Here is a 27,500-nt window from a genome sequence, read left to right as displayed (position 1 = left end):
TTTGTCAGTTGTACATCCAGTACAGGTTAATAGCCAGAGTATGCAATGATCTTAGAAATTCAAGAAACCAAACAACCTAATTTAAGAATGGGCTATAGCCCTGACAAGGAAGCCCACAAAGGAAATGAACATGGCCAAGAAATAAATTAAAAACAAAAACTGTTTAGCAACCTTATCAATCAGAGAAATGCAAGTATTTTCTAAGTTTAAAAGTGATTCTTTTAGTGGCTAGAGAAACAACTGTCATTCAAGTGTTTGCTGTGCATGAATGAGAGGCCAAGTACATAGCCCCAGAACCCACATAAAAACTGGGCATTGTGGCAAATATCTATAAACTCACACTAGGAGAAAGAGACTGAACAACCTGATCTATTCTGGCCAGTCATTCTAGCCAATCTGTGACTTTCAGTTTCAGTGAGAGGCCCTTCTCCAAAAAATAAATTGGAGAAGCATCTGGAGACACTGGACTTTGACCTCTGACCTGCACATACCAGAGCAGTTATGTGTATGTGCCCATGCCAGATATAAATGAATATCCTCTGTCTGTCTATCTGTCTCTGTCTTTTTCCTCCGCTCTCTCTGTCTTTTTGTTTCTGTCTCTGTCTCTCTATGTGTGTGCATATGTGTGTGTCTGTATGTATATGTGTAATTCCATGCACACATGCATTTCTCACTATATGCACATACACAAACACATGTATTTATACATATAATCATACATGTGTGCCTATAAACATGTATAAATAAATAAACTGAGTTCCACTAAATAAAAGCACATTCAAGAAGAAAAATCATTTTGTAAATCCAGCCACTGAGAATAGCATTGAACGTTAAGCTTTTGATGCCTGCAGCACTTCGCTTTTACGTCTTATTCTTTCTCATTATTATGGCATGAGTATTCCACCAAAATGCACTGATATTTTTAATGTTCTATTTTTATGGGGGGAGGGATGTTTCAATTTGTTGAAAATCATGATCAGAATCCCCAGACAGCATGAGCAGTGTGAACATACTGTACAAGATGAGTGAGACATAAATTATGTAATCATAAAAATAACCATAAGATTTCATCCGGGATAAAGGAAATAGTGGGGCTCTGTCAGTGCATATCAGAAAGAGTAGGTGTGTTCCCAGAGGCCAGGCTGTGCTGCAGCAAGTAGGGGTGGAGCTCCAGTCTGTAGGCATTACCTAGGCAAAGGCAATCAAAAACAGAGCCTGGAAAAGGTCAAGGTGTACAAAGGCTCTTAAAGAGGACACGGTACAAAACCCAATTAAAACCCACAAATCAGAAATGGCTTCAGTGAAGAAGAATGGATACAAAGATTGGGCCTGCAATGAAGCTGATGGAGCCTGACCTTGCAGAAAGGAGCTAAAATATTGTGTCACTTTCCAGGCATAGTGGCACAGGCTTGGAACCACAAAACTTGAGAGATAAAGGCAGAGTGTCCTCAAAAGTCTAAGGTTGGCCTGTTCTGTCATTTGCCATAAGAGACACAGGAAACTAAGGAAGCTTTTTAAGCAGCATGAGAGGAAGATTTTCTAAAAGCAAGCAAGCAATTAATAAACACCCAAAAGACAAATACACAAATGAACCAAAAGCAAAACTCAGGACAGGAATGCCCTTGGTGAAGTTGGCAAAAGAGCAGCAGATGCAGGTAAGGCAGGCAGGTGATCACCAGAGCCAAGCACGAAGTGGCTTCAGTCTAGAAACAACCATCTACCTGTCATGGATGGCGATGGTGGCAGTGGAGAGAAGGGGTGGTTTAGAGACAGTTTTTAGTGAAAAGGTTAGAATCTGGTGTGGAAGGTGGAATGTTACATGTAAAGAACTCCAGTGACGGAAGCCTGCAGAAATAGATCGCAAGTTCTTTTCCAGAACAAGGCCCAGTGCAAGAGGAAGTTTGGGGAAGTTTTCTGGACAGCACAACTCTTGCAATAGCAAGTGGGGTCATATCTCCCCAAAGAGGAGTTTGAACATACTTGCACACACACCAAGTATCCTTTGTTTGGGGGTGTCACTAGGGTGAGAACCAAAACTAAGTCTTGATTCGGTTGGATGTCTCCATAGCCCCTGTACCTATGAACCTGCTGTGTCTAACATACTGAGTGTTCCGTTTCAGTTCACACATCTTTAACACATGAGTGATTGCGTTCAGTCTAAAGGGTTATTGTGGGGAGTAAAAGAGAACCTTGAGGTCCCAGGTCTTAGTAATCCATCTCCCCAAGCAACAGCAGTTTTGTGTGGCTGTTATTCCTTTCTGTTTGTTATTATTGCCATCTGAACTTCAAGAGTATTAGTATCAGGACTATGTGGTTCAGTGTTTACGTGAGTTCCTCAAGAAGTGAAGGTATAACTCAAGTCCAAATAAACACCATCACTGAGGAGTTGGTGATCTTGGTCTGAACTATTTCTAGGTCTGAGTGTTTACTTGAATTCAGACATCCCGACATGTAAATTATGCAGAGTCTGTGTCATAGCAGAGCACGCTGTGTTCCTAAAAAGAATTCTCCTTTTGCCCAGAATCCTTTACCTTTTAAAATAAATCACATTATGGAGTGCTGACATTTTCAGTAAACCCATTCAACCAAAAGCTGAAGGTTTTTTTTTTCCTTTTTCTTTTTCCTCAGACTAAAAACAAGTCTGGTTTATTAGGCTGCCATGTATACTGCTAAATAGATACAATCTATTTAGAGATGTTTATGTGGAGAGCTGATAAGACATCTCAGTCTCTCTGTCTTCCTAAGACAGAACATATAACACTGACTATCAAGAATTATCTCTCAGAAAAGGTAGCACCAGGTACTGAGATATCCCGAGTTTAAGATCTCTGGTGGTGCAAACCACTGGGGGTCTGCCTGAGCCCAGCATCTGGGTAGATCAGTGGTTTGTCTGTGTGCCAGCTGGTCGTGGATCCTGTGCCCTACGTTGTGATCAGCATTTGGAGTGACTCCCCGCGACCATGTTCACTCCATGACAGAGCAGACAGGGAGCACCAGGTTCACTGAGACAACCCAAGTATGACATTACTTGGGGCAAGACTCAGCAGGGCACCAATGGCACACAAAAGGAGGGCAGCACATCAGCAATCTTTGCCAGGGGAAACCCAGTCATCCAGTGTTGTGGAAATAGCCTTACAGGCTCACAGGAGGTTGAAGCATCAGTCAGTGACAAGACCAACTAACACCACTGAGAACTAGATGGCAAAAGGCAAATGTAGGAACTTTATTAACAGAAATCAAGGCAATATGGCAGCATCTGAACCCAATTCAACAACAAGAAGTCCTGGATATTCCAACACACCAGAAAAACAAGATTTGGATTTAAAATCACTGGTCATGATGCTGTTAGAGGAACACATAAAGGACATAAATAAATCTCTTAAAGAAATTCAGGAGAAAAATGATGAAATGTTAGAAGACCTTAAAGGGTAACACAAAAATCATTTAAAGAAATTCAGGAGAATATGGGTCAAAAGATAGAAGCCAATAAGGAAGAAATGCAAAAATCACTTAAAGAAATACAGGAGAACTTTGGACAATAGGCAGAAGACGTTAAAGAGGAAACACAAAAATCTCTTAAAGAATTACAGGAAAACACAAACAAGCAAGCGAAAGAGCTGAGCAAAACCATCCAGGATCTAAAAACAGAAGTAGAAACAACTAAAAAATTGCAAAGGGAGACAACTTTGGAGATAGAAAACCTTGGGAAGAAATCAGGGGCCATAGATGTAAATATCAACAACAGAATACAAGAGATAGAAGAAAGAATCTCAGATGCCAAAGATACCATAGAAACCATGGATTCAACAGTCAAAGAAAATGCAAAATGCAAAAAAGCTTGTAATCCAAAACATCCAGGAAATCCAGGACAAAATGAGAAGACCAAACCTAAGGATTATAGGCATAGATGAGAGTGAAGATTTACAACTTAACGGGCCAGCAAATATCTTCAACAAAATTATGGAAGAAAACTTCCCTAACCTAAAGAGAGATGCCCATGAATATACAAGAAGCATACAGAACTCCAAACAGACTGGACCAGAACAGAAATACCTCCTGTCACATAATAATCAAAACCCCAAATGTACTAAACAAAGAAAGAATACTAAAGGCAGTAAGAGAAAAAGGCCAAGTAACATATAAAGGAAGACCTATCAGAATTACACCAGATGTCTCATTAGAGACCGTGAAAGCTAGAAGATCCTGGGCAGATCTCATGCAGACTCTAAGAGAACAAAAAATGCCAGCCAAGACTACTATACCCAGCAAAACTCTCAATCACCATAGATGGAGAAACCAAGATATTCCATGACAAAAACAAATTTACAGAATATCTTTCCACAAGCCCAACCCTACAAAGGATAATAGGGGGAAAACACCAACACAAGGAGAAAAACTATAACCTGGAAAAAGCAAGATAGTAACCTTCTTTCATCAAACCCAAAAGAAGATAACCATTCAAATATAACATTAGCATCAAAAATGACAGGAAGCAATAATATCTCTTAACATCAATGGACTCAATTTCCCAATAAAAAAGACAGACTAACAGACTGGATATGTAAGTAGGACCCTACATTTTGCTGTATACAGGGAACATACCTCAGTGTCAATGACAAAAACTACCTTAGAGTAAAAGGCTGGAAGACAATTCTACAAGCAAATGGTCTCAGGAAACAAGCTGGAGTTGCCATTCTAATATCAGATAAAATTGACTTTCAACCTAAAGTCATCAAAAGAGACATGGAAAGACACTTCTTGCTGGTCAAAGGAAAAATCCACCAAGAAGAACTCTCAATCCTGAACATCTATGGTCCAAATGCAAGGGCACCCTAATTCATAAAAGAAGCTTTACTAAAGCTCAAAGCACACATTGCACCTAACACAATAATTGAGGGTGACTTCAACACCCCACTCTACTCAATGGACCGATCAGGAAAACAGAAACTAAAGAGGGACACAGTGAAACTAATTGAAGCTTTGGACCAATTGGATTTAACATATGTATACACACACACACACATATATATATAAAATTTCATCCCAAATCAAAACAATATACCCTTTTCTCAGCACCTCATGGTACTTTCTCCAAAATCGATCATATAATTGGTCACAAGACAGACCTCAACAAATATAAGAAGATCGAAATAATTCCATGCCATCAATCAGATCACTATGGGGTAAAAGTGATCTTCAATAGCAACAAAAACAACAGAAAGCCTACATGCACATGGAAACTGAACAATACTCCACTGAATGATACCCTGGTCAAGGAAGAAATAAAGAAAGAAATCAAAGACTTTCTAGAATTTTACGAAAATGGAGGCACAACATACCCAAATCTATGGGACACAATGAAAGGAAAAGTCATAGCCCTGAATACCTCCAAAAAGAAAACGGAGAGAGCATACACTAGAAGCCTAATGGCACAACACAATCGAAAGCCTTGGAACAAAAAGAAGCTAATTCACCCAGGAGGGGAAGAAGACAGGAAATCATCAAACTCAGGGCTGAAATCAATGAAGTAGAAACAAAGAGAACCATACAAAGAATCAACAAAACCAGGAGCTGGTTCTTTGAAAAAAATCAACAAGAGAGATAAACCACTAGCCAGACTAATCAAAGGGCACAAAGACAGTATCCAAATTAACAAAATTAGAAATAAAAAGGGAGATATAACAACAAAAACTGAGGAAATTCCAAAAATTATCAGATCCTACTACAAAACCCTATACTCAACACAACTGGAGAATCTGGAGGAAATGGACAATTTCTTAAACAGATACCGAATACCAAAATTAAATCAGGATCAAATAGATCATCTAAACAGTCCCATAACCCCTAAAGAAATAGAAGGGGTCATAGAAATCGTTCCAACCCCCCCAAAAGCACAGGGCCATATGATTTTAGTGCAGAATTCTATCAGACCTTCAAAGAAGACTTAACACCAATACTCTTCAAACTATTCCACAAAATAGAAAGTGAAGGAATACTACCCAACTCATTCTATGAAGCCACAATTACACTGATACCAAAATTACACAAAGATCCAACAAAGAAAGAGAACTTCAAGCCAATTTCCCTTATGAATATCAAAGCAAAAATACTCAATAAAATTCTTCCCCACCAAATCTAAGAACACATCTAAATGATCATCCACCATGATCAAGTAGGCTTCATCTCAGGGATGCAGGGATAGTTCAAACCATCCAATATGGAAATCCATCAATGCTATCCACTACATAAACTCAAAGAAAAAAAAACACATGGTCATTTCATTAGATGCTGAAAAAGCATTTGACAAAATTCAGCATTCTTTCATACTAAAAGTCTTGAAAAGAACAGGAATTCAAGGCCCATATCTAAACATAGTAAAAGCAATATACAGCAAACAGGTAGCCAACATCAAATCAATTGGAGAAAAACTTGAAGCAATCACACTAATATCAGGGACTAGTCAAGACTGACCCCTCTTTTCATATCTTTTCAATATAGTTCTTGAAGTCCTAGCTAGAACAATTAGACAACATAAGGAGGTCAAAGGGATACAAATTGGAAAAGAAGAAGTCAAACTATCATTATTTGCAGATGATATGATAGTATACTTAAGTAACCCCAAAAACTCTACCAGAGAACTACTACAGCTGATAAACAACTTCAGCAAAGTGGCTTGGTTACAAAATCAACTCAAGCAAATCAGTATTCTTCCTATACTCAAAGGATAAGCAGACTGAGAAAGAAATTAGGGAAATGACACTCTTTACAACAGCCACAAACAACATAAAGTATCTTGGTGTGACTCTAACCAAACAAGTGAAAGATCTATACAACAAGAACTTCAGATCTCTGAAGAAGAAAATCGAAGAAGACCTCAGAAAATGGAAAAATCTTCCATGCTCGTGGATTGGCAGGATTAATATAGATAAAATGGCCATCTTGCCAAAATCAATCTACAGATTCAATGCAATCACCATCAAAATCCCAACTCAGTTCTTCACAGAGTTAGAAAGAGCAATTCTCAAATTCATCTGGAATAGCAAAAAACCCAGGATAGCTAAAACTATTCTCAACAGTAAAAGAACTTCTGTGGAAATCAGTATCCCAGACCTCAAACATTACTATAGAGCAATAGTGATAAAAACTGCATGGTATTAGTACAATGACAGGTAAGTGGACCAATGGATTAGAATTGAAGATCCAGAAATGAATCCACACACCTATTGTCATTTGATCTTCGACAAAAGAGCTGAAAACATATAGTGGAAAAAAGATGGCCTTTTCAACAAATGGTGCTGGTTCAGTTGGAGGTCAGCATGCAGAAGAATGAGAATTGATCCATTTTATCTCCTTGTACTAAGCTCAACTCCAAGTGGATCAAGGACCTCCACATAAAACCTGACATACTGAAAATAATAGAAAAGAAACTGGGGAAGACCTTTGAGGACATGGCCACAGGGGAAAATTTACTGAACAGAACACCAATAGCTTACTCTCTAAGATCAAGAATTGACAAATGGGACCTGATAAAATTACAAAGTTTCTGTAAGGCCCAGGACAGTGTCAACAGTACAAAATGGCAACCAACAGATTGGGAAAGGATTTTTACCAACCCTAAATCCGACAGAGGGCTAATATCCAATACATACAAAGAACTCAAGAAGTTAGAACCCAGAGAACTAAATAACCCTATTAAAAATGGGGTGCAGATCTTTTCCCAATTTGTTGGTTGCCGATTTGTCCTCTTGATGGTGTCCTTTGCCTTACAGAAACTTTGTAATTTTATGAGGTCCCATTTGTCAATTCTTGCTCTTAGAGCATACGCTATTGGTGTTCTGTTCAGGAACTTTCTCCCTGTACCGATGTCCTCAAGGGTCTTCCCCAGTTTCTTTTCTATTAGCTTCAGAGTGTCTGGCTTTATGTGGAGGTCCTTGATCCATTTGGATTTGAGCTTAGTACAAGGAGACAAGGATGGATCAATTCGCATTCTTCTGCATGCTGACCTCCAGTTGAATCAGCACCATTTGTTGAAAAGGCTATCTTTTTTCCATTGGATGTTTTCAGCCTCTTTGTCGAGGATCAAGTGGCCATAGGTGTGTGGGTTCATTTCTGGATCTTCAATCCTGTTCCATTGATCCTCCTGCCTGTCACTGTACCAATACCATGCAGTTTTTAACACTATTGCTCTGTAGTATTGCTTGAGGTCAGGGATACTGATTCCCCCAGATTTTCTTTTGTTGCTGAAGGGCTAATATCCAATATATATAAAGAACTCAAGAAGTTAGACTCCAGAAAACTGAACAACCCTATTAAAAATGGGGTACAGAGTTAAACAAAGAATTCTCACCTGAAGAACTTCGGATGGCGGAGAAGCATCTTAAAAAATGCTCAACTTCATTAGTCATTAGGGAAATGCAAATCAAAACAACCCTGAGATTTCATCTTACACCAGTCAGAATGGATAAGATTAAAAATTCAGGAGACAGCAGGTGTTGGAGAGGGTGTGGAGAAAGAGGAACACTCCTCCACTGCTGGTGGGGTTGCAAAATGGTACAACCACTCTGGAAATCAGTCTGGCGATTCCTCCGAAAGCTGGGCACCTCACTTCCCGAAGATCCTGCTATACCACTCCTGGGCATATACCCAGAGGATTCCCCACTATGTAATAAGGATACATGCTCTACTATGTTCATAGCAGCCCTATTTATAATTGCCAGAAGCTGGAAAGAACCCAGGTATCCCTCAACAGAAGAGTGGATGCAAAAAATGTGGTATATCTACACAATGGAGTACTATTCAGCCATTAGAAACAATGAATTCATGAAATTCTTAGGCTAATGGATGGAGCTAGAGAACATCATACTAAGTGAGGTAACCCAGACTCAAAAGGTGAATCATGGTATGCACTCACTAATAAGTGGATATTAACCTAGAAAACTGGAATACCCAAAACATAATCCACACATCAAATGAGGTACAAGAAGAAAGGAGGAGTGGCCCCTGGTTCTGGAAAGACTCAGTGAAGCAGTATTCGGCAAAACCAGAACGGGGAAGTGGGAAGGGGTGGGTGGGAGGACAGGGGAAGAGAAGGGGGCTTACGGGACTTTTGGGGAGTGGGGGGCTAGAAAAGGGGAAATCATTTGAAATGTAAATAAATTATATCGAATAAAAAAATGGGGTACAGAGCTAAACAAAGAATTTTCACCTAAAGAACTTCAGATGGCTGAGAAGCACCTTAAGAAATGTTCAACATCATTAATCATTAGGGAAATGCAAATCAAAATAACCTTGAGATTTCACCTCACACAAGTCAGAATGGCTAAGGTTAAAAACTCAGGAGACAGCAGGTGTTGGAGAGGATGTGGAGAAAGAGGAACACTCCTCCACTGCTGGTGGGATTGCAAGATGGTACAACCACTCTGGAAATCAGTCTGGTGGTTCCTCAGAAAACTGGACATGACACTTACGGAGGATCCTGCTATACCTCTCCCGGGCATATACCCAGAGGATTCCCAGCATGCAATAAGGACACATCCTCCACTATATTCATAGCGGTCTTATTTATAATAGCCAGAATCTGGAAAGAACCCAGGTGTCCCTCAAAGGAGGAATGGATACAGAAAATGTGGTATATTTACACAATGGAATACTACTCAGCAATTAAAAACAATGAATTCATGAAATTCTTAGGCAAATGGTTGGAACTGGAAAATATCCTATGTGAGGTAACCCAATCACAAAAGAATACACATGGAATGCCTGTCTCCGATAGCTGGATATTAATTAGACCAGAAGCTCTGAATTCTCAAGACACAATTAGCATATCAAATGATACCCAAGAAGAGGGAAAGAGAGGGCCCTGGTTCTGAAAAGAGTTGATCCAGTATTGTAGGTGAGTACCAGGACAGAGAAATGGGAGGGGCGTGATTGGGAAATGGGAGGAGGGAAGAGGGCTTATGAGACCGATGGGGACAGGGGAACCTGGAAAGGGGAAAGCATTTGGAATGTAAACAAAGAATATAGAAAATAAAAAAATAAATAAAAATAGTTTTCTCTCAGTAGAGTAGGAGTTGATGTTACTTGCATAACATGGGTGAAAACCACAGAGCCTGTTGGGTTCAAAGGTCTTTTTTCCCACCATACTGTAACTGACTTAATTTTCTAGTTCAATGACTGTGCATATAACCTCCTTCAGAAGGTTGTGGGCACACGGAAAGCACACACTTGTAAATACACCATGGCCACTGTGCCACAGGCCCATCAATGCTCTGCTTCTATACCAGCTCCTCCTTGATTTCCCTTACTTTTTTCCCCTTATCTCTATTTTCTTCTTTCACACTTCTCCTGTTCCTCTTCCCATGGATGTTCATTTTATTTTCTCTTACTCATCTTTATACTACACCACAGGTAGCATATATATTCAGTCACTTTAAGCCCCTTAGTGATAAGTGTCATACCACTCCTAAGCACTGCTACGTTTAGAATCCTAATGGAGTCATTTCCAAGATTTCTCCCTACAGAATAACATGGTAAGTTTTGTGTCCATTTCAGAAACAAGCTACGTAAGCCAAAGGAAGTTTAAAGTCTAATCATACAGGGTTATTAAGTGATAGAAATACACATTTCTGTTCACAGAGTTATTTCCCACAAAGGATCCAAAGTTAAGTTTGAAATCCACTTTTTGTTCAGATATGTTTGTATTTCATACATACATTCATACATACATATATACTACACACTTTGTCATGCATTTTCTTACATATAGCGTGAATGGCCCATACTTACTTGAATTATGTTAACTTCTGTAATCAGTATTTATTCTGTATGGCCAGTGTCTTCATGGAATCCACTAAACATAATTACTAAACACTTTGCATATTATTTTTTTTCTTGAAAATCATGTAGATTAAAAAACTTCAGACAATAAAATTAGCCAGATCCAAAGACTATATAATTCGATGAGGTTCCATACAGTTAATGTTGCCATTCAGAATGAGAACTGCGGAAATTCACACTGGATCTTATACTTTCACTTCCAAATATATCTATGGAATTATAATAAATTATAAGTAATTATAACCATGTAATAAAAATATAATAAATGTACAATACATTTGTAATAAATTTAAAATAAGAAATAAATTATGTAGATATATGTGAGAAGAGAAAGAGTTAGGGTGCTCTGAGACAGCATAATAAGGATCCAGGCTCATAAAACAGCCTAAGAAACCTATGAATTTGAAGCATGAATAGGACTTTGATTTTTCTCTGTGCTATGAGATGACTCTGGGCAAAGGCCAGGCCATATAGAGATCTGTCATTTGTCTTAGGAGCCTTGGATTTGATCCTAAGTTAAAGGGGGGCTGTGCAGCAAAGTAAAGGGAGCAATGCTGTTCAGCTCATAGTTTATGAACTCCACCATGGCTACTGTTCAGGTAATGGTTTGCGAGCATGGTGCCCATAACAATGACTAGATTGATTATGTATGGTCAGAACTCAAGACATAAATTGTTCACAGAATAATGTTTCAATCTTTCAGAAAAAAGCACACACTAAAACAATTTTAATAAACCATTAAGACTTTTAAAATTAACTTATTTTTATATACATCCATATTTGGCTAGCATCCATGTATGTGCACCATGTATGTGTCTGGTGTTCAGAGTCTGATGAAATATCCCATAGAACTGGAACCACAGATGGTTGTGAGCCACCATGTGAGTTCTGGGAATCAAACTCAGGTCCTTTGGAAGAGTAGTCAGAGGTCTTAACTGCTAAGCAATTGCTCCAGGCACATAAGTCATAACATCTTATATTCTGAAGATATATTAGATGGACAGGCAAGAGCTGTAGAATATGGAGAATATGCAGAAATTACTTTTTCTTACATAGAAAGCACTATTATTTCATTCCTATTTTCTTTTAGGATTCTTAATTCACAGTCAAAATGTTTCACATGCACCCCTAAAAGCTCTCATTTTAGGAGCAAATCAAGTCAATCTATACTTACCAAGCATCTGCTGTTCAGTTTCTTGGCTATCTATCCACCAGATGGATATAGAGAGATGGGCTTAGATTATGGCAGCTTGCATTTAAGTCTCTGTCTCATCTCTGCATAACTAATAATGGTTCCTGGAGATAAGTGTAAGCTGTAATCCTGTAAGTGACAGGACTTTGTGGTACAGCATGAGTTGCTGGTATCACTGAAGAAAGAATGCTCCATGAGGATTTCCTAGCAAGCAGGGAGGGCAAGAAACTCAAATTGATTGGAGGCCAAGATGAAGTAGACTTGGCTTTCCTCAAATTAGTTTATCTAATGGGGAACTATCTTGAACAGTGTGCTCAGAAGATATTCATTTCCCTCTTGTTCGTTTCTTTGTTTTGTTTTGTTTTTCCCTCATATACCTGGGGCAGACTGACTAAGGGTAGCAGTAGGTATTTCTTAGCCTCTCCTTTATTCTGTGGTGCTTGATGTCTTACAGAACACTGTTAAATATAATATTATTATATATATTATATTATATATATAATATATAATAATATGAGGCTATATAATAATTTCTTCTTCACTGTGTTTGGTCCTACAGGATTGATCACTGGAACAACGAGAAGGAGAAGATCCTGCTACTCACAGACAAGACCCTCTTGATCTGCAAATATGACTTCATCATGCTCAGCTGTGTGCAGATGCAGCAGGTTCCCCTGAGTGCCATCTGCCGCATCTGCCTGGGCACGTTTGTTTTCCCAGGGATGTCTCTGGACAAGTGAGTATAATGCTTCAGACTTGAAGAAGCTGTGAAGCAAGGCAGACGTATGCAGGGAAATCAATATCATTGAGTAAGATAGGCTGGAAGAAAGCAGAGAGGAAGGGAGGGAAATCTTTCCATTAAGTGCATCAAAGTATTGAGTTAGTTTCTAATTGATGTTAAGCACTGCAGATGTGACTTTAAGCAGAATAACAACCTAAATAAATAGATGAACATATTTAGGTAGGGAGAGATATTAGCATAAAACGAAAAGGTTCCTTCTCAATTCACATGGCAAACAGTTAGAGAAGGTTTCCTTGGAGAAGCACTTGAGCTAGTACTTGTTGTTGGGTAGGAGCTACCCAGACAGGCAGATAGTTAATGGTATTCCAAGAGGGAAGAACTGCATAGGCTCCAAGAGTGAGGCAGGACTGGCAGCATGTGATACGGTTGGTGATTCACATTGTTTTGTAAAACCAGATGGACAGACCTCAATGTAGTCAGTCACTTTATAGTACTTTCAAACTCCTCCTGGAAGCTCAATAATCTCAGACCATTAACAAGGGACCAGCTGAGGACTACAGAGGAGGAGTGTTGACTTAGCTAAGTTGCTGTGTTGATCTTGGAAATACATGTGTTTTCCAACTCTTTTAGATTTAATAGACATAAGCCATAGGCTAGCCATCTTCACTGATGGGTGAAGGTGAGCTCTTCTCATAGAACTGTGAGCTCACAAAAGGTAGGCAACATTTTTGTTTTCTATTAAGTACCTGGTATTAGGTTTGGCACATTCAGTACTCTGAAAACCGAGAGTACCTTGAACAAGCAGATGGTTTTCTTTGCCAAAGCTTACCCTATCCAAAGACTTGTGCTTAATTTGCTCTTTTCATGGATACAGAAAGTAACTTAGTTTATTGACTTTTAGAGCAGGAGGTTTAATAATAATAATAATAATAATAATAATAATAATAATATACATTTAAGATATATTTAAATGTTACAAAATATTTATTTTTAAGACCACGGATTTCTTCTCCATATCCTTTATCTAAAATTCTTTACATGGACACCAGTTATTCATTTCCCACTTTTGAAGACATTGTCTAGAGATATAATATACCAAACAGTCTCTGTGTATATCTTTAAAATTTATACAGCTGAAGATCAGTCTCAGTATTTACTACTGAAAAGTGTTACTGTTAAACCTACTTAGTTAGCTTGTTGTGGTGGATATTTATGTTTGTCTTTGCTAAGTGTGCTCCTGCAAATATTCTTGCCTGTGGGACTTTGCATAATTTGTGTAATTGTGCAAATGCATCTGTACTGGAGTTCCAGGGGTGAGATTTGTTAGGTTAAATTCTTGTAAATCTTGATTCATAGAAATAGCCAAATGCCTGCCATCTGCAATGTAAATGTTGATACAAGAGGATATCCTTTGCTACACTGCATTAATGAAACATTCTTACCTTGCCAGTCAACTAGATTAAAGACATTATTCTTCATTTAATTTGCATTACAAGATTGTGAAAGGAGAATATTTTTTCTGTAAGAAGACCTTTTTGACCAGAGAAAGTATTTGTCCATTCTGGTTTTTAGAGATGCATGTGTATCAGAGAGTATATCTCTTTTCTACCCTGCACGTTGTACATATTTTGTCCTAGTCTGTCACAACACTTACAACATTATAAAGTTATTTTAAAGCCTCTAATTCTTAAGTGTAAGAGTTATCATTCTGTCAGGGTTTTGAAATTTGTCTTTTTGAGGAATTCACTATATGAAACAGATTTATACTACTATACATTTCCAAGTTTTGAGTTCACAATTTAGCTTCTAAACATGGCTAAGTTGCTATTTGGTCTAAATTTTGCTTGAGTTGGGAAATATTCAACCAGCTAAATATTTTTTCTCCATGAGTCATTTGGTAGTTCTCCTTTCTCTCATGGCTTGAAATGCACCTGCATCATATGTATTCCCTTCCTCACACATCTCCAGATATTTACACATTTTTTTTTATTCCATTCTACTCATCAAAGCACAGAACAGGTTTGATTATTCTCTTGGATTCTGCTGCCGCATGTGAGGTCCTTTAGTCTGTCATTTGTTATTTTTGTGTTGTCACAGTGAATATATGCATTGCGTTGTTTTCATACAAGAAGTTAAGAAATACTGTAGTCTTTATTTTTCTAGGAGATTTTGTTTATGAGTAATTTACTTCTGTCTTGAATATTTGATAGCATTTACACGGGGGAATCTTGACACTACTAGGTGGAATAGTTTCTTAAATAAGATTATTTCATGAATATTATATAATTATACTTTCTTTGATTTGCTTTAATTTTGGTGAACTGTGTTTTTCAAGAACTCTCTTCAGTGTAATTAGTTGGGCTTGAAGGTATAAAGTTATTAAGAGCAGTCCTATTTCCCCTTTGATGTCAGTAGAATCTTAGTAATGCTTTTCACTTCCTGTGAAGGGTGGGCTGAAGTTTCTACTTTGTATTAACCTTGTCTTCGGTGGACACACCTTTTGTTCCCTTTTAACTTGCCTTTTACCTGTATTTCCCTGCTGCTTGAATACTATATACTGGGATTTTTCTGCTCTTTTCTCTAGAGTTTTTCTCACCTGTTTATCAGGGTTTACTTTCCCTCTGCTTAAAGAAGAAACCAAGGATATTAATGTAGGATTTGTCTGGTTTTCTGTGATGAGTGTTCAGAAAGTTATAGGTGTTGTTAAGTATGAGTTCTTGTGCATCACACTCGTGTGGGTGCCTCAGGAGGCCAGCAGAGGGCATTAGATACCTTGGAACTAAAGTCACAAGAGGTTGTGAACCACCTGATGTGGGTGATGGGACCTGAACCTGGATCCTCAACAAGAGGCATAGTTTCTTAAAGGTCGATCCACTTCTCCATCTTTCTCCTTCTCCTCTCTTCTTTCCCCTTGGGATCATTACCTGCAACCACCAGCCTGGTAACAGAAACCCCCACCTACATCTGTTCTCCCCAGTAAGTGGCTGTAGCCACTTTTATTTAACCAAAAGCTTTAAGTTGGGGAGCAAGATTTGCACAGCAAAGGCTGGTGCACATGAGAATCTTCTTGTCCATGGCAATCAGATCTTGAGGTTCAGAATTTAGCATTCTGAACATAGAAGCATCAAACCAACCCCCAACATTTTTTTGTGTGAATTTTGATACCTGTTACACATTTTCTATTGTTTTCCTTTACTTTTGGTTTCTTTGTTCGATTTTGCTTATGTTTTGATCAAATATTTGTCATAACTGGCTTCTAGTCCATTTATTGGCTTTCATCTATGATATGTATTGTGGTTGTGTTATGTATTATTTAAAAAAATGGCTCAATTGCTCTGGCTTGGCTTTGGGATAAGCAGCTGTTCACCACTGTCTAGTCAGCCCACATGGCTAGCTAATGCTTTCCCCAAATCCCAGCTATTCTGAGAACAGCTGCTGCCCGTATTCCTGAGAGCACCATCAGCTCCTCCTTGCCTAATGCCAGTCTCTCACCCATCTTCCACAAGCCACTGCAGTGTCTGTTCCCTGCCTGATGTCAACAATGGCCATCTCACCCAGCTCCTTTTACCCCAGTGGAAGGAAAACACTAGAGACTTTTATATTTTAAAACTGACAAGACAACTCAAAGGCTGGGTGAAGAATATCTTGTCTATACTCCTGGGTCTCTGCAGTTGCCTGCTGAGGCTACAAACTACTGGTGCTCTGAGAGACACACATGGCTACAGCTTCCTATCCACTCCACCACCTGCTCTGACCTCTCATCCTCTTGGCCCCTTTCTCTTCCTGTTCTGCCCAGAAATCCTGCCTTATCCTTTCTTTACCGAACAATTAGCTCCTGCCATCTTTATTGAGCCAAACAAAATGGAGAAAAGGCTCACATGGAATCACCTGAGTACAAGATCCACTCTGTGTCAGGGCAACCCCTCTTGAGGAAACAGAATTAGCATCAAAATACAAACAACACCAGGGCAATCCACAGCATGGCTACTTTATGGCAGAAATTAACCTTAACATTATTAGTGACTTGGACAGATGAGTTATTTTTTTCTGGGAAACTGTTCTGCATTATATAGTGTTTAGCAGTATTCCTGAAACTTATATGCATACCTACCACTAGAGAACACTCAGGGTTCTTTCTATCTCTTTAGTTTTGCCTTTTCCAGAATGTCACATAGTTGGATCTTTATAGACTTTCCAAGTTGTCTGTGTCTGTGTAGACACAGAAATATTTATTTAAGATTATGTGTTTGATTCTGGATCTCTGAGGATGATCATATAGTCTCTTCCCTTTCTGTGTTTCTTTGTTTCTTTGTTTCTTTGTTTCTTCCTTCCTTCCTTCCTTCCTTCCTTCCTTCCTTCCTTCCTTCCTTCCTTCCTTTCTTCCTTCCTTTCTTTCTTTCTTTCTTTCTTTCTTTCTTTCTTTCTTTCTTTCTTTCTTTCTTTCTTTCTTTCTTTCTTTCTTTCTTTCTTTCTTTCTTTCTTTCTACTTTGTGACTCAATTCTACTTTATTGTTCCAGAAATAAGGTATATAAGGGCTTTTAGGGTAAGAGTTAATGATCATAATAGTATACCTAATTATCATGTAGGAAGGGAAGCCAGAATAGGACTTGTGTGCTGAGTTTAAACAGCTCTGCACAAGGACATTCTTTAGATAAAGACAGCCACCTGTGTTCAGGAACATTGTCCAGATGAGGTCAGGCAGAGAAATAGAAGCCCTGCTGACAGAGGGAGCCCTCCATTTGAGCTGAGCTCCACTTAGACTTGGGCAACTCGGACCTTGACACAGGTTTTATAAAACTGATTTCTGAAATCATGGATCTTGGCTATGAGAGAAATCATACTAAACACTGGATGCTAATTCAAAAAAAATATACAGCCTAGGTCTATGCCCAGCTCTCCAGGTAGCTGCCCCATAATTGGCTGTGTAAAAGTGTCTTCTAAAGGTCATTCGATTTTGCTATCAGTTCTGCACCTTCAGGATGACAAGGCACTTGGTAATTAATAGCATTACAATCCATGATCACTGGGCCAATCTCTTATTTTCCAACTGTATATAATTTAACGAATATTTTACATTCAAACATCTAATTTTTTAAATTGACAAATATTTGGAAATAATGCTTTTGCTTTCTGCGTTCCAAGCTTGATATATGGTATAGTGGTAGACACACTACCATTGTATTTATATTTTCTCTCTTTGCCCATTTGTTTAGTAAATTTGCTGACTACTTGATCCATTCTGGGCTGAAAAAGAATTACATTTTCTTGTTTCTGTGGTGATTGTTTTGCTTTTATCAATTTACATTATGGATACTTGTAATGTGTTGTTTATGTACAAATTTTAATAGGTGTTTAAGATATTTTTTAATTATAAACTGCCTATTCTCCAATCTTTATGTTCTTTTAAAATATTTTTATGGTACATTGTTACCTATTTTTAAATTTCAACTTTCTGAATCACTTTGATTTTGATATTATTAGTATGTAGTGCTGAATTAGATTTTACCTTATGATTCAGCATGGAAGTTGTTTAAGATGAACTGTTTAAATACAGTCATATAATAGCCCTGGTCTTTGTTCTTTCACCTTGATTTATTATTATAGTTTAGAAATATATTACATTATTAATGATTACATTGTTTTAAACTCTGTGGAGTTTTTTCCAAATTTACATTTGTAGTCTGTGTTTCATTTTACTGTAGACTGGTTCCAAGCCTAAATGAACACGATATTTGATATTTATTTCACTACTTCTGCATCATTAAATTTCAATACGTTATGTTTACAATAAGCCTTATTACTTTAACGATTATTTCCTTGATTAATGCTTCCATTTAACATTCTCTCGTCATTTACACTGAGCCACTACTCTGAAAGCTGAGAGCTCTGCATATTTCTTCAAGCCTCGCATCCTCACCTCCTTCATACCTTAGTTTTACCAAACACGATTTTACTTTTATGGAATATTTTATTCACTCTCCCACGAGGTATCCAATTATTACTACTAGAAACTGATGTAAAGCCAGGTCTCCTAATTAACCTGTGTGGCTTTATCTGGCTTTGTGATCTGCAGATAGAGTGAGAGAGACTAGCCAGATGTCTGCCTCTGAATGCCAGAGGTCTAGTATAAAGGAGTTCCTGAGTGAGCATTGTTGAGGGTCAGTTAGCAGAACTTTCATGTCAGAATGCTAGGTTAGGAGCACAGCACTGGATTCTATTTCCAGTTTCTTGTAGTGGTTAACATTGTTTCCTCATCTTTAAAAAGCTGCAGTTAATAGTCCTGCTTCATTAACAATTTTAGTGTTAGGTCCATTCTAATGACATGATATGAAGCACTTTATAATATACTTCATGGTTGTTGGGTGTGTTAACAAGTTCTGCTTTTCTTTTAGATTATAGGTTTTGTTAACATGGAACTAAGTAGATTCATTTGATTGTTATCTTTACTTCCAACCAAGTTGACCTATCTTGGGTATTAAGTCACCATTATTAGGTCAGCAGTAAGGCAGCAGCAGCACCAGGTAGAGTAGGTGACAAGGGAGAACCAACTGCAAAAGAGCAAGACAAATGGACTCCTGAGAAAATCCTGGACAGAGTGCAGTTAGTTTCCTTCTTAAAAGAAACAAGAACTAAGAACACTAATACACCTGATTGCTGGAGAAATTGCTGCTTAAGGGCCCCTGTCTCCACTGTAACAAGTGACTTTCAACAACCAACAGTAAGCAAGGCTGATTGCCTTCATTTTATACTTAAGGAAAGTGAGACTTTCTTTCTTTCTTTCTTTCTTTCTTTCTTTCTTTCTTTCTTTCTTTCTTTCTTTCTTTCTTTCTTTCTTTCTTTCTTTCTCTTTCTTTCTTTCTTTCTTTCTTTCTTTCTTTCTTTCTTTCTTTCTTTCTTTCTTTCTTTCTTCCTTCCTTCCCTCCTTCCTTCTGTCCTTTCTTTCCTTCCTCCTCCTCCTTCTTCCTCCTTCCTTCCCTCCTTCCTTCCTTCCTTCCTTCATTTCTTTCTTTCCTTCCTCCTCCTTCTTCCACCTTCCTTCCTTCCTTCCTTCCTTCCTTCCTTCCTTCCTTCCTTCCTTCCTTCCTTCCTTCCTTCCTTCCTTCCTTCCTTCCTTCCTTTCTTCCTTCTCCCTTCTTTTTTCTTTCTTTTTTTTGATTTATTAGTTTGAGTACATTGTTGCTGTCTTCAGACACACCAGAAGATGGCATCAAATCCCATTATAGATGAATTATGAGCCACCATATGGTTGCTAAGAATTGAACTCAGGACCTCTGAAAGAGCAGCCAGTGCTCTTAACCTCTGAGCCATTTCTCTAGCACCTCTTTTTTCTTTTTTCTTTCCCCTTACTCTAGAATTCTCCTCTCCTCTCATTTCCCTTCCACTCCCCTCTCCTCTCCTACCTTCCCCCTCCACCTTCCCTTCCCTCTCCTACCCTCCCTCCTCTCTTCTCCTCCCCTCTTCTCCTTTTCTTTCTTATCTTCCTCTTCACTCCAGTGTACTCTTTTCTCAAACCCTACCTTTTGGTTTATGTTTGGGCTTTGGTTTTTGTTGTTGTTGTTGTTGTTGTTGTTGTTTTTGCTTCTGCTCTTGATCTTTCTTCTATTTGTCTCTGCAACTCAGGGTGAAGATCTCGTCTCCTGATATTGGAGCTATGCCTTCTCCTAAGGCCTCAATGGAGGTCATCAGAATTGAGCAGAACAGATAACAGTGTTTACTATATGCTGGCCTTCACAAAACTGTTGTTTCAATTCAGTTTGTTTTGGGTGTAAAGGAAAGAAAGGGGTACTGGCAAGGGAATCCTAAAGAGTAGAGATGACTTTTTAGTGAAATCAAAAATGAGAGATTCTTTTGGTTTAGAGCACTCACCATAGTCAAAACTAGGAAGTAGCCTCGGATCTATGATGGAACCCAATATTGTTTCTATCTTAATTAGTTCTGTTCCCAGATTTTCATTGAAAACTAATTAATAATTGTGTTTCTAATCTCTCCAAAAAATGGCGATGAAGACTGGCCTTTAATTATAGGAGTAAAGCCTACCCATTTATTCCATGTCTTGTGAATTTGGACAAAACACTAGAACTTTCTGTTTCTTTTGGGAAAGAGATTTACTTGTTTAATCCAGACAGGGCTACAGTCATTTGTCTTGATGTGACTTTAATTTCTAATGTGCCTCAATTTCCAATTGATGAAATATCCATAATAAAATAATTGTGTAATAAAGATTAAAATTTATATAAATATAAGATGTAAATAAAGTAATAAAATCCTTATTGGTTACCTCATAGGTAGACTTAAGTGATCAGTGAGGAAGTATTTCGTAAATGCATTTAAAGACTGAAAAATCCACGTTGACTTTTTAACCTTGATGCTCTTAAAAATAAGTTCACCGAGGATAGTCAGGAAGGTCAGACTCCAAGTAGTCAAATGCCTCTTCTGCTTCTGGAAACAGAGGGGGAGTCATCCCAGGTAGGGGTTCTCTGCCTTATTTATTTATTTATTTATTCTTTTGTTTGTTTGTTTGTTTTTTGAGACATGGTTCTCCATGTAGCCCTGGCTGACCTGAAACCCTCTCTGTAGATCAGATTGGCCTCGAACTCAGATATCAGTCTTCCTTTATCTCTTGATGGGATGGGCTAAAGGTGTATGCTGTCTGCCCATCTACACCTAATTCTTATTCTCAAGCACATTTTAATTATTGAGGGGCCACTTCTCACTGTGTTTTCTTTTGAATCCTAGCAGACAGATCTGCTTCTGAATGACCAGGAGCAAATGGCTTGAATCCTTTGGCTCAGTCTCATTTGCAAACCGGAAATGGGATGTAATGATGCCAGTCTCTGATGACCTAAACATGGCCCATACTTGGAACATTATCTGATGAGGAATAAGTGTTTGAGAGACAGAAGCAAATGTAAAGGCTTGGCGGGACCTTGTCCTGACAAAATTTTCTGATATGTCTGTCAGTCTCTTGTCCTTTCTGAATCTCATTTTGCTGACGTGATAATGCATCTAGACTTCCCTATTTCTTCGTGGTATTGACTGTTATATGTACGCACCTGGGCCTCTTCTTACATAAGCTATTCATTTTTGTGGAAAAAAATGATTTTAAGTGATCAATTCCTCCTTTGAAAAATAGCTCTAAAGAGATTTTCTGCAGGGAAATAGTGTTGCTGTCACATTGATATGCCAGACAAAGCTGAGTGGCCCAGACCAAGAAATGGTATCCTACAAGAGGAGCTATTATACATATATCTCTCAGTGAAGTTTTCATTTGCATTCTGCAAACATAGGGATTTGCTCACAGGCCCGAGAAGCTGGTTTCTGTTACTAACACCTGTCCTTATCTCTGGAGAGACTCACACAACTCGAGTATCTCCTGCCCCTGGGGGGGACTTGGTGCGAGCATGTTGAAGAGGGAAGTAGAACCTTCCTAGACACTCTTCTGTAGTCTCAGACTTGAGTTTGTGAACTCAAGAATCTGAAGGCCACGATGATGCTCTGTGCCCCTCAGCATTCTAATTTGGCATCTCTTCCTCAGCTGAGAGCTTCAAAGAGCTTCTCCTCTGCGTAAAATCGGCTCCTGGCCCAGGCTCATTCTGCTGGCTTCGCGTCTGTCAGTGTGTTCTAATCACTGTTATAAGTGTGGTTCTGTGGAACACCTTGTAAAATATTTTCCTATTGCTCCAGCAACATCTCCTGTCTAGACAATGTAATTATGAGCACAGAGCAAATAGTTGAAGTGTATGCCGCCCCCAAAGGTTGCATAACTCCAGGAGTGAGGTTGGGGAGACAGGGAGGTATGAATGCTGCTACAAAGTCATGTTAGTTACTTTTGTGTTGACCTGACCAGAAAATTGAGTGTACCAAAGGAATCCGAATAACTTTTAATTAAGAAGAAATGATCTGGAGCAAGCTGGTATTTTGTTGTTTTCTCAAACTCGTGGGATTAAAGACACCAATGGAATTCTTTCTTATCACATTTCCCCCTTTGGCTTTAGAGGTGGTTTGTGGTCTTTGCTTTAGGTTTTTTTTTTTTAAGCCACTTATTAATAATCTTTCCTCCCTGCAGCAGCATTTTGAAAAATCAAACAGAGCTCCAGAAGTGTAGTTCTTTCCAACTAATATTTAAATCCTGTTTGGTGAGTCCTTTTTGAGATCAGGCCATAGTGTGTGTATTGGGATATTGAGTACCCCGGAACAAGAAGATAGTCCCTGCATCCAAGACATTTAACTTGAAGGGAGGCAGATTGGCACACACTGTACACGTACGCATGCTTCAAAGCAGGCTCTGATTTAGCTTCCCGTAGTGAGCCAATTTGTTATGGTCACAGGGGAAGCATAGAGAATTGCTTGTGGATGGAATAAAGGGGGCCTCAGGAGGGGTTATAATGGAAAGGTTGCTGTAGAGTCACCTGTAGACAGCAAGAGGGGTGGATGGGTGATGTTTGGTTATTGTGATGTGCCAAGTCAACCATGTCTTAGGGCTCAGCTGTTTTAAAGCTTTGTTAGAAATTACTGAATGATCTTAAATGATAGGATGAGGAAATTGGAGTTTAGTCATATCCCGGCACGGTGTTGAGGGTTCTGGGGAATGGATCCTGAAACCATTATATTTTTCCCTTGAGATGATAAGAGTAGTAACAATAGGGGAAATGGTTTGGTTGAAAAAAATTAATTAAGCCAGAGAAAGTGGCTAACTAGGAGATAACCCCCTTAAGAGTAGGGTTGGAAAAATCACAAGAGTTTTGATCTGGGCTGGTGGATAGAAAAAAAGGAGAACTCAAGAATGAGAAGGAATGGTCACACAGGGCTCTCTGGCATGAGGTGGGAGAATGGATTTTGTGGTGTGGGTAAGGTGGGTAAGGTGGGTAAGGTTCAGACAAAGCATACTGGTGAAGATGCTCTGTGTCTATTATTACAGTGTTTGGAGTGCATTAAGAGACAAGGGGAAAATATGAGAGTTGAGATATTTTGATAGTTGATACTATTACAATTGAATCAGAACTTGATTTTATAAACCAACAGCATAGTCCTGTTTTTCCGACTTTCTCCTAAAACATCCATCAAACTGCCAATAGTATATGAAATCTATGTCAAAGACTACCACTTCCACACTCAGGTTGCTGTTGGCAGACCAGGTCCTTACTGACAGTTGACAGAGGTATCAGTTTCCCTGTGATATGTGCCTCTCCATAAAGCCACTGACAACATGGTTGCTGGCTTACCCTGTGGAGGGAAAAAGAGAGTTGGGTGTGGGGAGGAGTTGGGCAAGCTAAGAACCAGAGTTTGTTAACCAGATCTGAGAAGGAACATCTCATCAGTTCTACAACATTCTGCATTGTTTGAGAGGCAAGTCAGTAATCCAACCCAAGGGAGGCTATGACCTAAGACGTGCTGATCAGAGAGGAGACATTACTGGAGGCCATTGACAGACAGCTTCCCACTCTCAGGACACTAGAACCTTTATTACAGCCATTGACCTAGACTGGAGGGGTGAGGACGCATGTAAGGAAAGACTTCTCTAAAACAGGAATTCTGGTGATGGCCGTAAGTTAGAGTGAAGGACAATGTGATGTATATGTTGCAGCAAGCAAGAATCTATGCAAAGTAAGAGAGGGAGCATGCATCCCCAAGGAGCTGTAACTGTTACTGTGACTCTAGTCTGCTGTGGAAGGCCTGAAGGACAGACATGGAGATGAGTTTTCTACTTATTCATTGAGAAGCTATGACCACATGGGGGCAGCTGTGACAGTCCTACCTCGTGTTTTGCTTGTATGGACACTCACAAAAGAGTGAGAGGGCTCATAGTTAGAACAGTATGGAAAGCACTGAGGCAAACTATGGGGCTGTGGAGAAATAGGTATGATTCAGAGTATAAAACTGAGGAAAACTGCCCACTTGCCTCTTAGGATAACTACTTCTTGTGTAATGAGATAATGCCCATAAATCACCCAGCTTCTGTGGTAGGAGAGATTCTATAAACAGACATCTTTATTATTGAGGAAGGAGCAGTGGGAAAGATTGAAGTGAGAAGTGCATCTGGATATCACAGGTATTGACTTCAAAGGGTCACTTCAAGTAAATGAGTGGAGAGAGGAGAGCATTGCTGGTGGTTGGGATGAGTGCTGGTGTGGATGGTTGGGGAGGGCAAGTGTGGCTTTTCTGGCTAATTTACTTATAATGAGCAGCTGTGCCTTTTAATCCTAGTTAAAGGAGGGCAACTGCTTATAAAGAGATCACAGATTCTCCACCTCTGGAGAAGAAAACCTGGATTGTCCCCATTCCCTCTCCATCTTGTGCCATGTCTTCTTCTGCAGTCTTGGCTTGCTCCCCATTAACATGCAAAGGTTTAAATGAGTTAATGGTAATTCTGTCATGCCTGGTGTTAATGAGTAATCAAAACGTTAGAAGCTTCTGATGTTTCTTTGATTACATGAGAAAAATAAGAACTCTGTCAGGGGCAAAGAACATAGTAACCAAAAGCCATTTTTTCTTTTGCTTTGGGAATATTTAACACTTCAAATAAATGGTACACTTGAGCATAGACCCATTTATTGCACAGCCTAAAAGAAGAGTGACATGGGAGAGGGGAGATAGACCAGAGCTGATATTTCTTTTCCCTGTTCAACTCCCATATTCTTTTTCTGTTTTTCTTACCCCTTCCCTTCTAAGTTCAAACCCTCAACACTGATCATATAAATCCTATGTTTTCCTGTTATAATTCCTATTTTTGTCCAATTAAAACCACCTAGGAATTAGCTGGGCTAGTGTAGTTTCAGTACTGAGAGGGTAAGGGCCGAGTTCAAGGCTACCCTGGGTTAGTTACAAAGTGAGACTCTGACTCAAACCAGAACAACTACAGTAATACCAAATATAGTTAGGTATGAAGTAAGTTCAAATTTTCTTTATTTGCATATCTCTGATACCTAAGATTACCTATCCACTAGAGGAATGAAAGAAATTCCATTGAGAAGATGGGCTAAGAAACTGATGTATAGGGTTTGGGGTGGTTGTCATTCCTATGGACTGCGCCCTGAACTTCCCATTCTTTCCTTCTGGGATCACTCTTCAGTATAACTCAAGGAGACAGGACATTTCTTTTCGCCTCTTACAAATTAGTGACTGTGGAAATAGGTCTCTAGTCCATACGAATCAGGATAAAAAATCTGGAGCCACTGAACTCTGAAAAGCAATTACAAACAGTTTTGAACTACCCAGGAGGCACACAGGCAGGGTCTGAACAACCTTGAAACATGTCATTGAAACGAACACCATTAAAAAGTTACCTTCCCCAGGTTTTAAAACTAAGAACACTAGAAAGAAGCTAATTTGATATTGGCATTCATGTGCATGCTGTTCCTTGTTATTTACTTGGGTTTGTATTTTGATCTGCGCTTGTGTGGAGAGGACCACAGCCTTTTTTGAGAGTCTTCTTGTGGTTGTCTATATAAGTGCTTAATAGAGCAAGGTGCAAGATGCACCGCCTCTTCTGAGGAACAGCATCAAGTTGGAAAAGACATGGCACATGGGGTCTCTCTTCTTCCCCTCTGGCAAGAAGCAACAGTTTCTCCACAGAGTGTTTTTCAGTCATGAATAAAAAATTATTTTTCTCCACCTCTCTGTTCTGTTAGAATCTTGAAATTTCTGTTCTCACACCCTTAAATCAGTCATTGGTGTAGAAGAAAGGTGTGTTCAGTGCTGAAAGTGTGGTGTGGGTGCCTAGGGATTCTCCTGTCTCCTTCTCTGAGAGGATACCTCAGTTACTGAAGCAGCCATATACCCAACTGAAATAGTGTATAATGGACACAGGGTACTGCAGAGCCAAGCCTCCCCAAGTTTAAGTTGAGTCCAGTAGGGTAGGTAAGGGTACCCTCTTCTGTTTTCTCTAAAACTAATGTGGGACTAAGGACAGCAGAGCAGCTGTAGGCAGGCATCCCCTCTGTTCTCCTGCTTTGCCTGCTTTTGGTCTTTCTTCATCAAGAGAAAAGATTTGCCATTGTTCATAACATAGGAGCTTAATATCATTTGGAAAAAATATATGTGTGCATGTATGTATATATGTATGTATACATATATAGGTATACATATGTAATACATGTATATATATTCATAAAATATGTAGGTATATACATGTATATATAACATATATGTGTACATATACATGTATATGTACACAAATATGTATAATATACATATACATGTATATGTATACATGTATGTATTATACATATATTATACACATATGTAAGTATGTGTAGATATGAATACCTATACATATGTACATACATATGTGTGTATGTATGTGGTGCACATATACAAGTAACATGTTCCACACACATTAGCTTTCTTTTGCTTTCCATTCAGTTTATTTATTTTCCTTTTTTTCTTTCCTTGGAAGATGGTAATTTCTTCTCAGATATCCTGGAGATAGAACAAATACTAATGGGTAGCTAATCTTGATAAGCTACTGAGTCCTAGAGCCGAGAAGGCAGGTATCAGGTCTGTGATGTGAGGAGAGGGGTCTTAGCTATCCCCTTCATTGGAGATCTACGCTGTGACTCTCAGAGAGTGGGAGTCAGGTTTATGATGGCAATAGCAACATTGACGCCTTGCTCTAAGACAATGAAGCACTAGAGACAGAGTATTTCTTGACCAGGAAGTTACATATAAAATTGCTCAGATGAACGTGATGGTATGCCCCAACTCAGACCAAACGGGAAACACATGATTTT

General features: G+C 38.9%; 1 protein-coding gene across 1 annotated transcript in view; it reads left to right on the top strand.

Moving 5' to 3' along the window:
* The window catches only part of Tprg1 (tumor protein p63 regulated 1), a 113,664-nt gene that overhangs the window by 35,523 nt on the left and 50,641 nt on the right, over positions 1 to 27,500 (top strand). Inside the window, exon 3 of the mRNA XM_052158817.1 lies at positions 12,588 to 12,764. Coding sequence (XP_052014777.1) covers positions 12,588 to 12,764 — 177 coding nt within the window. The remainder of the gene's footprint in view (positions 1 to 12,587; positions 12,765 to 27,500) is intronic.

The sequence above is a fragment of the Apodemus sylvaticus genome, chromosome 15 (assembly GCF_947179515.1).
Source record: "Apodemus sylvaticus chromosome 15, mApoSyl1.1, whole genome shotgun sequence".
Lineage (NCBI taxonomy): Eukaryota > Metazoa > Chordata > Mammalia > Rodentia > Muridae > Apodemus > Apodemus sylvaticus.
The sequence above is the reverse complement of the archived record's forward strand: the minus strand, read 5'-3'. Positions and strand labels throughout refer to the sequence as shown.